The sequence below is a fragment of the Heloderma suspectum genome, chromosome 1, assembly GCF_057233095.1.
Source record: "Heloderma suspectum isolate Gila_16-S chromosome 1, 16-S_ref, whole genome shotgun sequence".
In the NCBI taxonomy this organism is placed as follows: Eukaryota; Metazoa; Chordata; class Lepidosauria; order Squamata; family Helodermatidae; genus Heloderma; species Heloderma suspectum.
The window spans coordinates 95,493,368-95,511,751 of record NC_139458.1 but is presented as its reverse complement, the minus strand read 5'-3'; the positions used below and the strand labels follow the sequence as shown (position 1 = coordinate 95,511,751).

Sequence of the window (18,384 nt, the reverse complement as noted above, 5' to 3'; positions counted from 1 at the left end):
GATTCTTGAGTGCAGCATCTGAATGCCCCCCCCTGCGAGCAGCTCAGCCCCTCAATTTTGCCCCATTCCAAGCACTCTGCCCAGAGTTATTGCTTCCACCCCCCCACACACACTTTTTCTCCTTTTCCCTGCTTACAATGAGAAGCTCCCATAAACCTGAAAGATCCTTACTGCGATTAAGCGGGAAAGGGACTTTGCATAACAACAGAGAAGCAACTTGAAACTATAGAACATCGAAGAAGCACAGCAGCATCACAACAGTGATTTAAGAGAAGTGAAAGAGTGCTTTAGGGAGAGTTACTAAAGTTAGCCTTTAACCCTTTCACTGCAGGGGGGCGTGATTTATTTCTTACTTCTGAGTAAACATCCACAGAAGGGGGGGATGTTAAAGATTAAAAGCAGGCTAGCTAAGGTGAATGAATGTCCCCACTAATGTAGTAATGTGAGGGGTCGCTGCTGAGCTTCTTGGGATTTTCTCAATTGGAAAAACTACTTCCGTTGGGGAAACAAGAGGGAATGGGGCATTCTATCCCCTTGACTTTGTCACTGCCAGGTGATACAGGCATGCCCAGGATTTAATGTGGGGGAGAGGGGGACATGGCACACTGTGGTAAGACCGCCAGGGAGCTGCTTTTAGTAAATAAGTCAGAGTAAAAGGAGTTTCAGAAAATGCAGCTTTTCAAGAGGGAAGCAGCAGTTGGTTGGCAGGGGATTGGTGATGATGTCATCTGTCGTGAAGGAATTCAGACTCCTCTAACTTCACACTAAATTGCTTGTGAAGACAGTCCCTTGGCTTCTGGAAGGGTAAGTCCCATCTCACTAAACATTTAGAATGTTTTGAGTGTCAATAAATATGTGGACAGTGGTGATCCAGTATACATTGTTTACTTGGGCTTCCAAAAGGCTTTTGACAAAGAACCTCACCAAAGACCCCCGAGCAAGCATAGCATTCATAGAATAAGAGGAGACGTCCCCTTATGGATCAATAACTGGTTATAGAACAGAAAGCAGAGAATAGGAATAAATGTTGAATTCTTCCAATGGAGGGATGTAAACAGTGGGCTCTCTCAAGGATCTATATTGGGATCAGTCCTTTTCCAGTTGTTCATAAATGATCTGGAACTAGGAGTGAGCAGTGAAGTGGCCAAGTTTGCTGATGACACCAAATTATTTAGAGTGGTTAAAACAAAAAGAAATGCAAAGAACTCCAAAAGGAGTTCTGCAAACTGGGAGAACGGGCATTGAAATGGCAAATGTAGTTCAACATAAGCAAGTGATGTGTGTTGTGGCAAAAAATCCCAGCTCCATGTATACACAGATGGGATCTGAGCTAGCAGTGATTGACCAAGAAAGAGATCTTGGGGCTGTGGTGGACAGCTCGATGAAAAAGTCATCCCAGTGTGTGGCTGCTGTGAAAAAGGCAAATTCCATGTTAGGCACAATTAGGAAAGGAATCAAGGAAAAAACTGCCAATTCCATACTGTCCTTTTACAAATCTATTGTGCGACTACACTTGGAATAATGTTTACAGTTCGGGTAACTTCATCTAAAAAAGGATATTGTAGAGTTGGAAAAAGTGCAGAAAAGGGCAACTAAAATGATCAAGGGACTGGAGTAACTCCCCTGTGAGGAAAGATTACAAACATCTGGGATTGTTTAGTTTAGAAAAAACATCAGTAAGCGGGGATTTGATGGAGGTGTACATAATTATGAATGGTTTGGAGAAAGTGGATAAGGAAACATTTTTCTCCCTCTCTCATAACTAGAACTCAGGGTCATCCCATGAAGCTAATTGGTGGGAGATCCAGGATAGATAAAAGGATATACTTCTTCACACAGCGCATAGTTAAACTATGAAGTTAGCTATCAGAAGATGTAGTGTTGGCCACCAACTTCGATGGCTTTAAAAGGGCATTAGACAAATTCATGGATGTTAGGGCTATCAAGGGCTACTAGCCCTGATGGCTATATGCTATCTCCGGTGTCAAAGGCAGTATGCCTATGTACACCAGTTGCTGGGGAACACAACCAGGAGGATGCTATTCCACTCATGTCCTATTTATGGGTTTTCTGCAGGCAGCTGCTTGGCCACAGTGTAAACAAAATGTTGGATGAGATGGACCCTTGCTGTGATCCAGCATGACTCTTGAACCTGTTGCCCAAAGCTCACAAAAGAGAATTCTACCACATACGTAGCTAGAGTCAGGTTTCTTTTACACAGTGAGCCTAAAGATGAGGACTTTTTGGATGGAGGTGGTATTATACAACAAATTGGGTTGTTAAGATTTCTATACTGATAATATAGTGAGCAAATCCTGGACACTTTCAAAAACCAGAATAAACTTGCCCATCTTATCTGACTATTTTGGTCATTCTTTACAATTAGTCACTGTCACAATTAGTCACAATCTCCTCACATACATATTCAATATTTCAAAAACAAAAGAGAATTTTTTTCTTCAGTTCTTATGATTTTATTTAAAGTTGAGAAACTCTAATGACTTCAGCTCCCCCCTCCCCCCACGCCCTGTATTCCTGTATTGCACTCTGTATGCTTCTTGTTATAATCAAGTAGCCAAGAAACTCAATAGTGGAGAATAGTCCCCCCGCCCACATTTATATTTCAACTCTGTTAAAATAAATTTATATAGAAAAGATATCATTTACAACCCATTCAACCGTATTCAATCATTATATATTCCCAAAGAATAGTAAACATCCCAACTGAAGCAGCTTCTTAGTAGTGTGTTTTGATACAACAATAACTTTTTCTTAGCAAATATAATATTCCATTGTTAAAGAGCAACTCAGGAAACTTTGGAACAATTGTGATGTACATTTAAAACTTCTTGTTAGGGAAGAAGTTGAAAAGCCACACATTATACTGAGAATATATACAACTGTATCCAGTGCATAGCGTAACAGCAGCTTGCGAGAAGTCTATTATCTCAAATTGGCACACCATTATTTAGAAGGAAAATAATTCACACAGCAAGTTCAGTGCATTTATAAGACACCTGTTAGGCACAAGAAAACGAGAAGATGTAGGATCACCAAATAACTGAGAAAGAAATAGCGGGATTTTGCCCTCGAGGTCAGTAACTTGGAGCAGTAAAGACTTCTCCCCCGAATCCATCTCTTGAAAGAAACAGCTCCTCCTTTTACCTGTACAGAAAAGAAGCATATACTCCTATTAAAAACCTACAACTGGGCAATCATACCTTCCAACTGGACTCTCAAAAATGAATGCCTCGATTTAGTGGCATTAAATCACTAAATTTAATGATTTTAGTTAAATCATTAACTAAATGATTAGTTAATCATTTAATTAACTAAATTAAATGTTTAATTTAATTTAAACATTTAAATTTTAAATAGATTTATTTAATTCCAATAGATTCCAATAGATTTGCGCTAACAAAATCCTTGTGCGTGTAAATATTTACAATACAACTACAATAGCTGCTCTGACCTTCAGGACAGCTTACAGAAACATTTTAATGTGGTTCATGGGCCAGTGAAGAAACAACAATATAAGTGGTAATTAATTGATGATCATGTATAGGTGTGCTCTATCACAGTGCTTGCTGATGTGACTGAACCTGGATCCAAACAGCGATGAATCAGGAGGTATTGTTACTAGTGGGCCCAGAGTTAGATGTCTATTCACATATGGGGCTGCACTGAAGACATCCTACACCTCAGCGATCCAATGGCATTACAAAGAATAACACTAGTGAAGAAGTGGTTAAACAAAAGCTTTTGCAGCACACTAATTCAGCTTTCAGAAATTGATTTACTGTTCAACTTTTTTCAGCAATACCCTTTGGAAAAGAATGACTTCCAGATATTTGCTATTGTTCATCCCAGGCATGAAAATAATGTCTTGAATTTACCTATACAATTATAGGCTTACCTTTCGTACTATAATATGTTCACTTGTGTTGATGATCAGGGCCTCCCTTTCCTCATCAGACTCCATCTGAACAGTGTATTCCCTAGGCATCGACTTATAAGTACTCAATTCCAGCCTAAAAAAGAAAAAAGAATTCAAAATGCAAAAGGGTTATCAGATTCTCTATGTTTCTAAGCTACCATGTATCTTATCTGTGCAAATCTTTCTTTGAACTTTGAATTTGGGTATCAGTCCCTTTAAAATGAACGAAAGTACTTTAATTGTGTGAGTTTCTGTAGCTATTCTTCAAACAGGGCATACAATTTCCTACAAGGTTATTAACATTCCTTTAAGTGTGGATAGTAGAACAGCAATCTTAACAGTAGAAGTGAAATCTTAATTAGTAGAATAGCAATCTTTAGTAGCAATCTTAATTATGGAATTATGGAAACAGGTCCAGACCAATTCGTTAAAAATGCATGGAAGCAAATACTAATTAATCCTAGGAAACAAATACTAATTAATACTAATTAGCTTGGGAGCCCATGCTGCTTCCATCAAATTGGCCAACATATACTGGGATATAAGGAAAGATAAAGAGATTAGTTAAATTGGCTGTGACTGGACAATGGTTGCATACTGTGAAACATAAAAAGATGGAGCAACACATTTAATGATTCATTTCTTCTTAGCCAAACAATGTCAGTAGTTCGTCTTGGATACCCACCACTGTAACTAATAATTTCAAAGAACAGTAAAAAAATAAATAAATATGCAGCTAAAACATAGGATCTCCATCAGCAAATCAATGGTTTTCAACCTGTGATCCAGTCAGCTCTTGGAAGCTTATCCAGGGTTCTTCAATGAATAATAGCAGAAAAGCTGTCTTGTGCACAGCTCCCAATCCTCCCCTGAAATGGAAGCCTCAGGGGAATTTGCCTTCAGTTTGTGCAGTGCAGTAATGAGGCCCAACAGGTTGGTGACCAGCATTTCATGTGAACTGCATACCCACTGAACCTCATTCCCAAATCTCTGCAGTGTGCAGTGGTTCTACAGCCAACAAATCACCAGGGAAAGATCTACTGCAGGAAACTATAGCAAACTGTGAGGAACTGACAAACAGGCCGCGTTTCGACGTCACTTTAAGCCATAGTGGCTTAATAAGCTACTCATGGTAACTTATTTTTTAAGGGTGCAATCATATGGCCACTAGTCAGCAGCTAGATGGCCATAGGATTGGTTGGTTTCTGGGAACGGACCTTGGAGCCCACACTCCGAGTTCAGTTCCCGAGAACCACCTCCCCACCCCTTCCCCCTTGTAGGTGGCGTGGATCGTCCCCGGGCTCCGCTCTTGGAAGAGTTGCATGGAACAGGGCAAAAGGGAGCGTTCCTGGGGGTGGGAGTGTGGAAGTACCAGTATGACGCTTCCTATGCCTTGTCTGGCCTCCCCACCCCGCACTCCGAAGTCCCGTGGCTAGATTGCAGAAATCAGCCATCAAAACGCAAATGTAGGGCGGTTTGAGCGTGGAGGAGTAGATCCCCTCCGCGCTCCTCCTGCTGTGCATTGGATAGGCGGTCGCCTCCAAGTTTGGAGGCAGCCACCTCTCCACATAGGATTGCTCCTGAAATAATCCATGATACCCTGCTACAGAATGGGCTAATAAACTATTAAGCTACTGTGAATAATGTGAGTCATCCCCCTTCCCCCGTAATCTTCTGAGCAGTGACCACTGACAACATTCCAGCACCACCCCAACAAGGAGGGGGGGTGGCTCTAAAATGCTGGAGGCTTTCAGGATCGGGACCAAGCTTCATAACACCCTCCCCTAGTGAGGGGGCAGCCAATCCACCATCAAAACCCTGTGCAGCTATGCACCAAGGAGTGAAAATTCCAAGTGCACCAAAAAGAGGGTGGTGGCTATAAAGTCTTGAGGGTTTGCAGGATTGGGACAAAACATCATACATAGCCTTCCCAAGTCAGGAGGCACTCGGTTCACCATCAAAACCCTGTGCAATTGCTCACAACCCCCCGAAGTGTACCAAAACAGGGGTGGCAGCTATAAAGCCTTGGACATTTGCAGGATCAGGACCAAACTTCATACACAGCTGTAGTGCTCTTTCACTAAAGCGCTATAGTGAAAAGGCGCTATAGCACTATAGTGAATGAGCAAAAGAGACTACAGCTGTGTAAGAAGTTCGGTCCTGATCCTGCAAACCTCCAAGGTTTTATAGCTGCCACCCCCTTTTTGGTGCACCTGGAATTTCTGCTCCTTTATGAGTAATTGCAAAGGGTTTTGATGGTGCATTGGGTACCTCCTGACTAGGGGAGGCTGTGTATGAAGTTTGGTCCTGAACCTGCAAACTTAAGGTGTTCCCAATTGTGCATTTCCCCCCACAGACACTACTGAGAATGCAAAGAATGCTCACAGGAGGAGAGTGGCAGGAATTTGAACCACTCTTGCAGCACAACTCTGTAGGCAATCAAAATAGCCTGCAGTGCCCGCCAGATGACATGTTAACCCATGGTGGGTTAAATAACCCCTACTGCAGACTGTGGGTTATCAGAATGGGTTATTTGGGCAACTAAGCCATCGTGGATTAAAGATTTCCCAACAGATGACAAGGTAAGTTACATAAACCATCATCAGTTACTTAACCCATCGTGGGTTATCATGTCGGCCGAACCCAGTCAATGAAAAGAAATCAAACTTTAAAAATCTGAACCCTCCATCTAATCCACAGCAATGGGATTCTATGTCCAATATTTAGTGCTTCAATGTCAATATATTCCTGATGGGTAGCTGTCTTAGTCTGTTGCAACAATAATTTTATTGATAAATTGCTCCGACATAAATGTTTGCCTGCCGAGATCAAAACACTTCTATATTAGCCCAAAAGACCTTTACACATATTGCTACCTTTTAATTTGTTCCTCAGAAAGCCCTAAGGCTTCTTCTGCAGCTTGCCGCCTATTCCTCTCTTCTGAGAGCGTTTCCGTTAGTTGTGAAACAGTCTGTTGAGCTGAATCGTGTTGCGCTTCCATCTCTGCAAGCCTAGAGCAAACCCAAATTCTAAATAATTTATGCATAGCTGACATCCCCTGCTTTCTAAATAAACTTCATTCTATTACGGTTTTATACAGAAATAATTTAAAAATAATACTTATTATAAAAGGTAGTTACATTTTAAATATAAATAATATTTTCCTAAAATTTTACATCATATCATGAAAAATGTACAATAGTTTGTATCTCACGTCATACTTTACCAGAAAGAAGAAACAATGCTGACCTTTTCCTGAGTTCACTGAGCTCCATATTGTCTATTTCAACAATAACCGCAGCTCTTTCTTGGGGAGCTCCCGGAGGAACTTCTGCTTGAGGTTCACCCTAAATACATCAATTGATATGCTATTTATGTGGAAACTGTTCACAAAAATTAAAGGTTTGTTCTAGTAAAATTAACCTTTTCATATTTTACAGTATGTAATATTTAGCTCTTTTTATTAATTCCAAAATTAATTAATAAGCAATGTAGGGAGGACGTTTATCTACATTTATAAAGTCTTCCACCTGCAAACACTTCGTGGATGATAAGGCAAATACAGTGAACACATGAAAGGAACATAATTGGGGTTATTCCTTAATTGGGGTATAGCCCATAATTTGGGTTATCCTCATCCCTTCTTGCTTGCATAAATTTCCTCTGACTGCCTTAAATGTTACATCATCACCAGCGTTCACTGTAGTTAAGGTTAATCATCTTCCATTTAGCCAGAGTTTTTTTAACCAGCTTGAAATCCTGGTTAACCAGCTTGAAATCCTGGTTAACCAGCTTGAAATCAAGAATACTGGTTAATCAAGAAATCAGATTAGTCTTGTGTGAATGTAATTAACACTTTAACCATGGTTAAAGCAAGTGAGGGAAATTGTCAAATACGTTGACTTAAGACTTAATAACACCAAAGTATATTCGTTCTCCTAAAATAGAATTATTATTATTATTATTATTATTATATTTATACCCCACCTTTTCCCCAATACTGGGACTCAAGGCGGCTTTAGAAGCTTAACTTCTAAAAACAATTTTGATATATCATATAAATAAAAACGATTCTGATTTAAATACATCTTGACACACCTAAAGCCATAGTAATACATATTTAGGTAATGTGTAAATGTCCCATTAACACTTGTCTGGATCATATTTAAAGCAGTGGGGCTTCAGTAGATAAACAGAGCATAGTATTTTCACTTTTGATGAAGGTTTCAATGCGAATCGAAAAATATTCCTGTATCACAATCCAGAGATCATAGTTAGTTTTATTTTCCTGAGGTGCACTTAAAGAGTTTGCAACAATTACTTCAAATAAAGTTTTTGTTCCCGTCTAGATATAGCTGTTCTAAGAACATATAAGGTTCTCTTTTCTGGAGAGTGTCACATATGCACAGAAGAAATTATAAATCATTTCTTGGTTTCCAGTTCCACCTCCCCTGCCAGAGGGCTCAAGTCTTGTACACCAGGGAAGACTCGAATGCAAACAACTGGAAAAGTGGTACACAGCTTGAGAGTAGTGCTTGCAATAGGTGCTTTGTTAGTGCAGTACTGGGTCATTTCTGCATTTGCACATAAAGGTAAGCCTTCCTGCTTGAGCACCCTTAGCTAGCCAATCATGCAGCACAAGAGATAAAAAGCATGCCCCACTCAGTGTAAGTTCATGACAACTTTGAAGCAATGCTGTACCTTCACCTATCTAATGTCCTTTCTCCTGCTTGGCTCTCTTTGACGATAAGAAGGGTTCCTGGAACACTGGCTGCTATTATTTCTGCCTGTATGCCCCCAGTGCCCATTCTTGGATTGGAACCCAAACCTGGAACTAGAGCAGGACCAAGACAGAAATTCCTGTCATCTGTGGGATGAGAGTCAGTGATTCCTTTCTCCTTGATCCTCAATAGGAAATCCTGGCACCCCACACTTCTCTCCCTAAGCAGCAGCATGTCCTACTACCATGGTTGCATTTTTTTCCTCACAACTTCCAAAAGACAGGCTACAATGGGAACAATGTTGCCTTTCAACCTTGGCTTGAAGGAAAGGGGGTATTGCCCAGCCATGCTGCTACTGGGGCTGCAAAGACAATGTCTTGCTTTTTTAGGTGTAGTGTAGAGAAAGAGTGATGGTGCTTTGCATTAGCTTCTACAGACACTTTCTTGAAACCTCTGCCCAACTGCTGGGGACAGATAGGATTGAGTCCAGGGGAAAGCTGGTAAAGAATAGACTTCCTACCCAACCCTGCCTGTCTTGGCTATTCATTCTCATTGGGGAAGCTTGAGGAAGGTTCTTGTCTTCTATTTCTCCTCCCATCCTACCCACCAAAGTTTAATTTCTCTTAAAATAGCGTGGGTGCAACCTTTTTGCCCTTGCAAAGACAATAAGCAGCCCAGCAACCTATGGGAAATCCCACAGGTCTTCAGAGTCAAACTAGACTCTGTGGCTAAGACTATTCCCCATGCATGATTATCCAACAGTGAGAATTAAAAGCTTTCTATGCTTTCTTACCTGAGTGGTACCTTGAACGGAAGCAACGTGCACTTGATATTCTCTTTCAAGCTGCAAGTAACGATTCTGCAGATCAGTATAACGGAGTTGGTTATCCCGCAAAGTCTGGGACACCGTTTTTAGCTGGGCAGTCAATACAGTTTTTTCTTCTACTGACTGCATTACCTGCAATAATTTGGACTGGGTAAACTACCAAGTAAACAATTTCCTCAAGGTGATTATCTGACTTATCACTCACAAGACAATATATAGACATCCTAAATGAGTCTAAATTCTACTCGATGGATGCTCAAGTTCTATGCTCAGTCTAAATTATGTAAATTAGGTAGGAATATAGGAAGATGCCTTATACCAGGTCAGACTATTTGTCTATCTAACTGCTTAGAGATTTTATTATATTAAGTGGAATTTAAGTATTACAAATAAATAAATAATCTAGTCCAGTATTGTCTATTGATTGGCAGTGGTTCTCCAAGGTCTCAGTGAGAGGTCTTTCTCATCATCTGTTACTTAATCCTTTTAACTGGAGATGCCAGGAATTGAACCTAGGACCTCCTGCGTACAAGGCATGTACTCTACCACTGAGCTACAGCTCATCCTGCACTGGATGAGCTGCAGAGAGCCCCAATGGAACTCCATCTGCATGTGGAACAGAGCACTCCTTCATTGGCTGGCTCCATCTGAGAAGACAAAGTAAATGTGGATAGGCCAGCTTGCTTGGTATTGTTTATAATGCTTCCAAAATTCAAGCCACCAAAAGAAAGCTTCTCTTACAACAGCACAGCGGCTGTTATACACACAGAAAGACTTTTGACTTTCTCTCTTTAAAAGCCTCACACAAAATTCTATTGCAAACCATTTTTGAAACTGACCCATGTTTAAAAACATTTTAAAGCATTTTGTCTTGTTGCTATTCTATGGTGGTGGAGATGGGGGAGTGTGACAACTCCTACACCAACCTGTGTAATAGGCTACCTTGCAAATATTTATCCAAAATGAGAGTTGTTGGTCTTCTGAATATTTTACTCACAAGTTTTTCTCATAAGTTTGTAATTTTCATAAAGAAACAAATGATATATCGGAACATATTTTATCATAGGAAGTTGGAATCAGTTTGATTCTAGCAAGGCACTCTAACAGCGCAGCAAGGCATTGTGCTGACATGTTGTGACTTTTCACTGACCCAGTAGCCTGCCATTGTTAAAGGAATCTAAGAATAGCAAAGTGGAATCATTTTCCATGTAAACTCAGGAAAAGCAAGGTTTCCCACCTAAAGTCAGGAAAAACATGCATCAGATAAGTTTGGGAAAAGGATAGCTGCTTACTATACATTTGTATACGTTCAGCTTATAACACAAATAAGTGAACATTAAATATGGTAAGAACCCACAAAACAGGACCTACGAAAGAGAACCAAGTGTTAACCTGTTATGAAGGGAAGTGTGGTTCAGAAAGCTGAAAAGATATGAAGTGAATATATGACTCTCTAGAATCACAGCTGGGAACTTTGGAAAAATAATAACGTATTATTATGAATCACATAAGCAGCACTAATAAGAAATCAGATAAATATGAGACACAAAAAGCAGAAACTTCAGAACCAAACATCGATTCTCATAGGACATATATACTGTCCTCATGGGAGACCAAAACACCTGTCTCAGATTGACTTCTCCCAGCTCAAAAATGTTATTGGGTAAAATATTTTACTACTTTAAAGCCAACGCTCCTAGATCTAAACACAGAATGCTTTTAAAATGTGTTTTGGCTGTAACAACAAATTTGTACTTTTTGTCTATGTCAAGTGCTCTTGTATCAAATGTGAATCACGTAGAAACCGCTTAAGATTTTGAAGTATCCATTTCAGTCGGGCTTCAGGCCTGGGCATGGGACAGAAATGGCCTTGGTCGCCTTGGTGGATGATATGAGGAGGGCTCTGGATAGGGGCGAATGCTCCTTCCTTGTTCTCCTCGACCTCTTGAACTCCCTCCCTAGGGAACTCCGCCATGCCCCATGAGCTTCCCACACGCATTAAAAATGTGGTTGTTCAGGCAGGTATTTGGGGTGGGTTAGGGTATTTTTAGAAATATGATGTTTTTAATGTAGAATTTTATTGTTTTAAACTGTTTCTACTGTACATCACCCAGAGTGGCTGGGTGACCAGCTGGATGGGTGATTAATAAATTAAATAAATAAAGTAAAATATGAAAAGACAAGCCTGATCTCAGAGCCCTCTATTTAAGAAACTCTGGCCCAGTTCACATGATCACCACACTTTGTTTAAGCTGCCGCAGGTGCCAATATATGCCGAGCATCATTTGCCTAATTACCTGCTCAGGCACAGCTTGACGTGTTGTCCAAACCCATCCAGCATGGCTTGTTTGAGGGCAACAATCCTCACCCAACAACAGGCCACAGGTTATTTGAAGGTTGTTTTCCCTCAAACAAACCATGCCACCCAGGTTTGGACAACACAACAAGCCATGCCTTGGTGGGTAATTAGGCAAATGGAGCCCAGCATGCACCACAGCTTAAACAAGCCACCATAGCCTGCTTAAGCCATGGTGAAAGTGTGAACCAGGTCTCTCTTTGTTAATACCTTGAACTTTGTAAACTTACAATTTCCATGGTGACACTTTGTTCAGGAATATGGCATGGGATATGTTTTCAACTGATCCATGATCTAGCTAAATAGAAAAATTCCATATCATAACATCCCCCCCCCCCCCCCAAAATCTGTCACAGGAGAAATGTTTTTGGTTTGCATTTTAATATGAACAACTCTGATTCACACTTTCTGAACTAATATTTATTTATTACATTTCTATACCACCCAATAGCTAAAGTTCTCTAATATGCAAACCAGAGAGCAATTTTCCTTTAGTTTTTGCACTTCTCTTAATTTTGTGATGCAGTTCTTCAATTTACAAAATGCATACAAAAACTGTTCATTAGTGCAAGCTACCCATAAAATATTATGCCATTTGTATGCATTTGTCCTAATATATGCATTTTTGTTCCTAGGAGAAATGTCTACAAAAATGCACACATTAGGGGAAATGCATACAAACATGATATGAATTTTTGTGTGGAATTTTCACCAAAACAGCTACAAACTGATACAGAAATGGAACAGAACAAACTCGTGTTTCAAAAACTTCTAAAGCTGTAGAAACTGAAAGAGACAGATTCATCCATCCCTATGGGGGAAATCAAAAGCTTGCTGGGCATGGAAGTACATTGCACCTCAGCTTTTCAAATACCTGAAAATCAAATGGACTTGAGTGACAGAAGGAGAGAAGGGCATGGAGATTCAGTTAAATGATTGGTAGGATTATTGGGACAGGAAGAGTAGGTATAGGATAGGGCTGTGCCTGGACCCCACAATCTGACTCGAAAGCCGCTTCGTGGCTTTGGAGGTGGGCCCGATTCGGTTTGGGCTGATTTGGGTGGGTGGGGCTGACCTGACTAGGTGCTGAACCTGAAGCGGGATTTGGGTGCTGAACTCCATTTTCAGTCCCCCCCGACACCCCCATGCACCCCCCAGCTCCTTACCTTGCCACCACTGCCTCCTCCGCCACCTTCTCTGTTTTTGCCGTCATCGCTACTGCCAGCTCCTGAGGCCTGGACGTGCGCCAACTGTTATTGCAGGGAGCCGCCATTTTTAAAATTGCAACGGCAACCTCCTGGAAGTTCCTGGAAGCTGCCATTTTAAAAATGGCAACTCCCTGCTATAACAGTCAGCATGTGTCCAGGCCGCAGGACCTGGTGGTGGTGATGATGGTGGCGGTGGTGACGGAGAAGGTGGCGGTGGCAGAGAAGTTGGCAGTGGAGGAGGCAGCAGCAGAGGTGGGCAGTGAGGTAAGGACCTGGAGGCGCTGGCGTGGCTGGGCTGGGGGTGCCGAAGCTCCAAAGCACACCGAGCTTCGCCTTCAAATGGGGCTCAAAGTGACTCGAAGCAGTATAGGAGCAGGCCTGGTATCATCCTCAAGCTTCTGCCAAGGGCCCACACATCACATGTTATCTGATCATATTTTGCTCTGTCCCCCATTTTCCAGGATTCTAATGAGTGCTAGGTGCCATAATAGCTACCCACAATGCCCTGCAAAGATGCTACACCACTGTGGGACATTTTAATCAAAGACACTAGCAGCTGCCCAGTGTTCACCAGAGGAGCACAACTGCCACTGCCACCATCATCGCCTTCATCAACCTCACTCTCCTCTTCCACTGGTAGGCCCTGCCTAGCCACCACTCAATCCAGTGGAAACAAATAGGAGCAGGGACAACTGCCTACCCACCAATGTGGGGGTCACCAGAGAACCCTATGCTGAGGGTCCCCTCAAATTTGGAGCCAGACCTGCACAGGAGTAGAACAGGAAGTGTAGACTGAACTAAACTGAGTGCCACTCCTAATAAACAGAAAGCCCCTGCTCAATCCCTCTTCTAATTTCTAAGACTCAACGGACACTGCCAATGTTTCCAAGCTTTGTCCACAACCAAGGACTAAACATTTGTTTCTTCCATTAAATGAAAGAAATTCTTATGATGCCATATTCCTTACCAAATTATGAGAATTATCTACTTGTAAGGTAAATCTGCAGATATTCAGAATAAGTGCATTCATGATGTACTTGCAACCATGTTAATGGCTACTTTGAGGCTTCTTAAAGCTTTTGAAATACACATTCTAATTGTGTAAACAAGTAAGCAATAATTTCAAATGTCAATGACTCAAACAGGACTGTTTTATGTTCCTACAAACTTATAACAAGTTTTTTCTCCATTGGTTTTTGGCCTGCTTCATGTGGAAGAGGCAATTTGCAACATATAAAATATGCAATTTCATCTCACCCCCATGCCAAGTTTAATACTGGTCTCAAAAACCAAGCCCAAAAGAGAAGTGTGTGCATCCAGTTTTGTACAGGACATAACTAAAAAACAAACTGAACATCTCTCTCTCACTGGTTCCTGGCAGAACAAAGGGGCACTTTCCATGCACTTAGGGTGCAATCCTATTGGATCTGTCCTCAATACACATAAGCCTCTGAACTCGGAGGCTTACGAGTATCCAAAGCAGAGCGGGAGATGTGTTGCACCTCCTGCTCTGCCTTTTAGTTAGATGGGCGTTTTCACTCATCTAGCTGAGGCGTCGGGGACAGGGAGGGAAGGAGGCCTGGGGATACGGCATAAGCCATCCCTTTCCTGCCCACCAGCACACCCCCTTTCCCTCCTCTCCAAGTTTGCGTGCTCACAGAGGCAGCCAGCATGGCTCTCTCTGCACCACCTGCAAGGGGATGGAGGAGGGGGCAGGGAGCTCAGACTCCTGGGTCTGAGCTCAGAGTGCTGTCTCTGGCCTCGGCTCCAGGAATCCGAAAAATCCTGCGGTGCCCCAGACACTGTCGGGGGTGGAAGGGAGATAGGATTGCTCTATTAAGCATTTAGATAACTGTAGGGGGTATCATGTGTATCCAGCAATAGCTACGTCACCGTCTTCTTTACCTTTGAATTTATCTGCTGGAAGTGCAGTTCTCTCTGGTGCATCTCCTGAAGGCAGCGCTGGAGTTCATTTTGAAGCCGGCTCCTCTCAGCCAGCAGATGGTTCACTTGATCAGGGGTGTCTGTGCTTCCCACAAGAGCAACAGTTTCTAATCCCTTGGACAAAATAAAAAAAGGTATTGGAATTGGCAATGTTACATGAACGGTCTATATTTACATCTACTGGTTATTTTAAAAACAAAATTTTAAAACGGTATGCTTAGGCCTAATAACAAAGCAGGGTATGTTAATCTGTGATGGACATTGTACAGTATGTCCCACTGTGATTTGCCAGATTTGTATCATGTTACCCCCAAGAAGCTCAAAGTGATATTTTAACAACCCTGTGTGGTAAATCAGGCTCAAGGATAGAGAGCTGCCCAAACCATCCAACAGGCTTCATAACTGAATGGAGACTTGTACCTGGATTTCCCACATCATCCAAACCCAGCATACTCGCCACTGCACTACATTGCACTAATCAGATAACATCTTTAATCTTTATATGTATCAGTAAGCACTACCACCTCAAGTCTCAGGAGCTTTAAAGGAACAATTGGGACCATGTGTGGGATTCAGTTAAAATGCGTTGAAATCCCTCCAAATGGGAAAACTAAATCAAACCTTCCCTTTCCCAACCAAGTGGCAGGTAGAACCTTAAAATGTATTTTAGACAGGCTCCATGTACACAACCCTGGATGCTGAATGGGAGAAAGAAACAATATATGTAGGGCCCATTTTCACACATGGGGCAGAATCCAATGGGGCACTTACACCCCCGCTGATTCTCTTATGCCCCAATTCTGTTGTGCAAGTACCCCCATGCTTGTGCAATGTCGATTTAGCGCTTCTGGGGCAACCCAAAGCGAGCGGAAGTGGGAGGTCCACTGACCTGCCTCCTTCCAGAAATGAGCATTTCTGCTTGTTCTGGGGCTTCCTCTATGAAGCGCTAAAACTCCCTCACGTAAGCAGTGGATTCCGCTTGCGCAATAGAATTGGTGGGACTTACCGCTTGCATAAGGGAATTGGCTGGGCTGAAGGGAATCGGCGTGTGTGTGTGTGTGTGTGTGTGTGTAAGTGCCCTGTTGGATTCTGCCCATAGTTCCTTATCCAGCTGGAGATTAGATAAATAGATAGATAGATAGATAGATAGATAGATAGATAGATAGAGAAGCCTGTTTCCACATGCTTGACTGCATTATCTTTGACTCTATTGGAATGTACATGTATGAATCGCAGGTTAGAAATATTTACTTGATTGGTTGTCAAAACTTGGGGCATTTTTATTTTCTCAAAGCAGCTCTTGTTATCTTCCCACCCCAGGATCATATCTGGGGAAGAAACTGAGAGTGCCCCTGGGTTCAATGCTTCCTTTACTGCTTCTCTCACCTTAAGGAGCAGTGAACAGGCAAACTCAGAGATCCCACCATTACCTGGGATTTGACCCACTGGATAGGATCCAATGCTGCTCTACTGCTGGTGGCCAGCACCACTGGTTCCCGGTATGCATGTGGCCAACCCGACCAGTGGCAGTGCATGGGCAGGCCCTACTGCTGGCGGTGGCGATATAGCATTTCCGGGGGCAAGCCCCCGAACAACCAAAAACACAAGTTTCTGGAAGGAGCAGGTTGTGCCTTCCAGAAACAAGCATTTCCAGTTGTCTGGGGGCTTGCCCCCAGAAGCACTACATCACCGAAAGTGGTACGAGCAGCACTCGCACCAGGGTTGGTGATGCTGGCTGCCAGCAGTAGGGCACCACTGAATCCTACCCCATGAAACCAAACTTTAGAATCTCACGGGTTCCGATGCGATCCATACTCCAATACGTATAGGGTTACCCAGCTTGCCCATCCTCTTCTCTTCATAGAGAGAGGAGTGGGACAGAAGGGAGAGTGAGCATATGAAACCATGGTTCACTCTCAATTTTTGTTTGGGTATAATTTGGCTGTATTGTTTGTATAGGTGTTAAGTCACATTTGGGAAGGCTTAAAGTCTTTTATTTGGGAAATTCACAGTGACATAGCAACACTAACTAACCTAAACTATTTTCTAGAAAGTTTTTACACTTATCAGACAGATGAGAGAGTTGACTTGCCCCTGTTTTAACTGAGTACCAGGTTAAGGTGGTAATACTTTTTCACTCTTCTTTAATTTGATTAAAATATATCAAATTCATACCTATCAAAATATATATGGTAAATATAACAATAAATATAAATGAGAAAGGAACATTGGTACTTACCATAAAGCTTTCTTCTTGTTGGTGTGCAGAGGTTATCCAGAATGAGTTTTATTTCCTGTCAGGCTCAAGAGGCAGAGATCATGTGACCAGGTCCCCCTGCCCTTGTTTTGCCTCTCTGGACTAAGCGCTGTACCAGTTACCATGAGTATGCCTCCCCAGTTCTGTACCATGACCACGCTTGTGTCAGACAAAAACAAAAGGTAGTATTTACCCAGAAAAAATAAGAGCAAAACAGGAGAATGAGGCTCCCTGGGAAGTGTTTTGATCTCTCGATTGTAGTGCACAGTAACTACATACATGTAGCCTTAGGAGGAGGTAGAAGAGGAAAAGACAGCCACTGAATGTAAATAAGCAGTGGGTCCTAGGCAACCTCCACACACCAACAAGAAAAAACCTTCACGGTAAATATCGATGTTCACCGCTCGGCTGGTGTGGGACGTTCTGCAGAGTGGATATGAAAAAACTGTGTAACAGCCTGGTTGGGATAAAAGATTGTTTTCTTATGGAGTGAGAATGTTTTGCAGCACCTTCCTCCCCAAAGCAGCCTCTGCTAGTTTGTAGCGTTGTGTGAATGTATGTGGGAATGTCCAGGTGGTTGCTTGGTAGATTCTGGAAGAGGGGCCTTTAAAGATAAGGCTTCTGAGGTGGTAGTTGCCCTAGTTCAATGTGCTGTGATGTTTAGCAGAACAAAGGTGTGTTGTACTTTAAACGCAGATATACAATGGCAACTTGGAAGACCACTTTGAATTATAGCTCTCTTAACCACTGATTTTAGTGGTTTAAGGGCAGTTTTGGAAGCATCTGCAATACTGTGTGGAGTTTCCAAGAAAGGAATCTGTGAACTGTTGAGAGGACAGATTAGGGAAGTTCCTCAAATAAGTTTCCACAGATGAGGGGACAGGCTGAGTGTTTGGCCCCTAGTTTCAATAGGATGGGGGAAATGGCCGAGGTCTGTATAAGGGAGGGTTTTGGAGTGACCTCTGTTGAATAGCCATATTTTATTTTATTTTTTTCCTGTTCAGTCTTTATATGGCTAAGCATAGCAATGCCAGGTCTGGATGGTGTAGTGGGCTTTGAGCAGAAACCATGGTTGATCTGATGTTAGTTTATCGTCACGGAGAATTATGGTCTCCTCTCCTTGGCTGGAAAAGTG

General features: G+C 42.1%; 1 protein-coding gene across 3 annotated transcripts in view; it reads right to left on the bottom strand.

Annotated features, from left to right (window-relative positions):
• Positions 1–870: 870 nt before the first annotated feature.
• The window catches only part of LOC146357597 (uncharacterized), an 80,679-nt gene continuing 63,165 nt past the window's right edge, over positions 871–18,384 (bottom strand). For all 3 annotated transcript variants that reach the window (XM_084851630.1, XM_084851637.1, XM_084851640.1), the window contains 6 exons: positions 14,954–15,106; positions 9,452–9,616; positions 7,187–7,284; positions 6,814–6,948; positions 3,917–4,031; positions 871–3,165 (listed from right to left, as the gene is read on the bottom strand). In XM_084851630.1, coding sequence (XP_084707756.1) covers positions 3,007–3,165; positions 3,917–4,031; positions 6,814–6,948; positions 7,187–7,284; positions 9,452–9,616; positions 14,954–15,106 — 825 coding nt within the window. In that variant the 3' untranslated portion in view covers positions 871–3,006. The remainder of the gene's footprint in view (positions 3,166–3,916; positions 4,032–6,813; positions 6,949–7,186; positions 7,285–9,451; positions 9,617–14,953; positions 15,107–18,384) is intronic.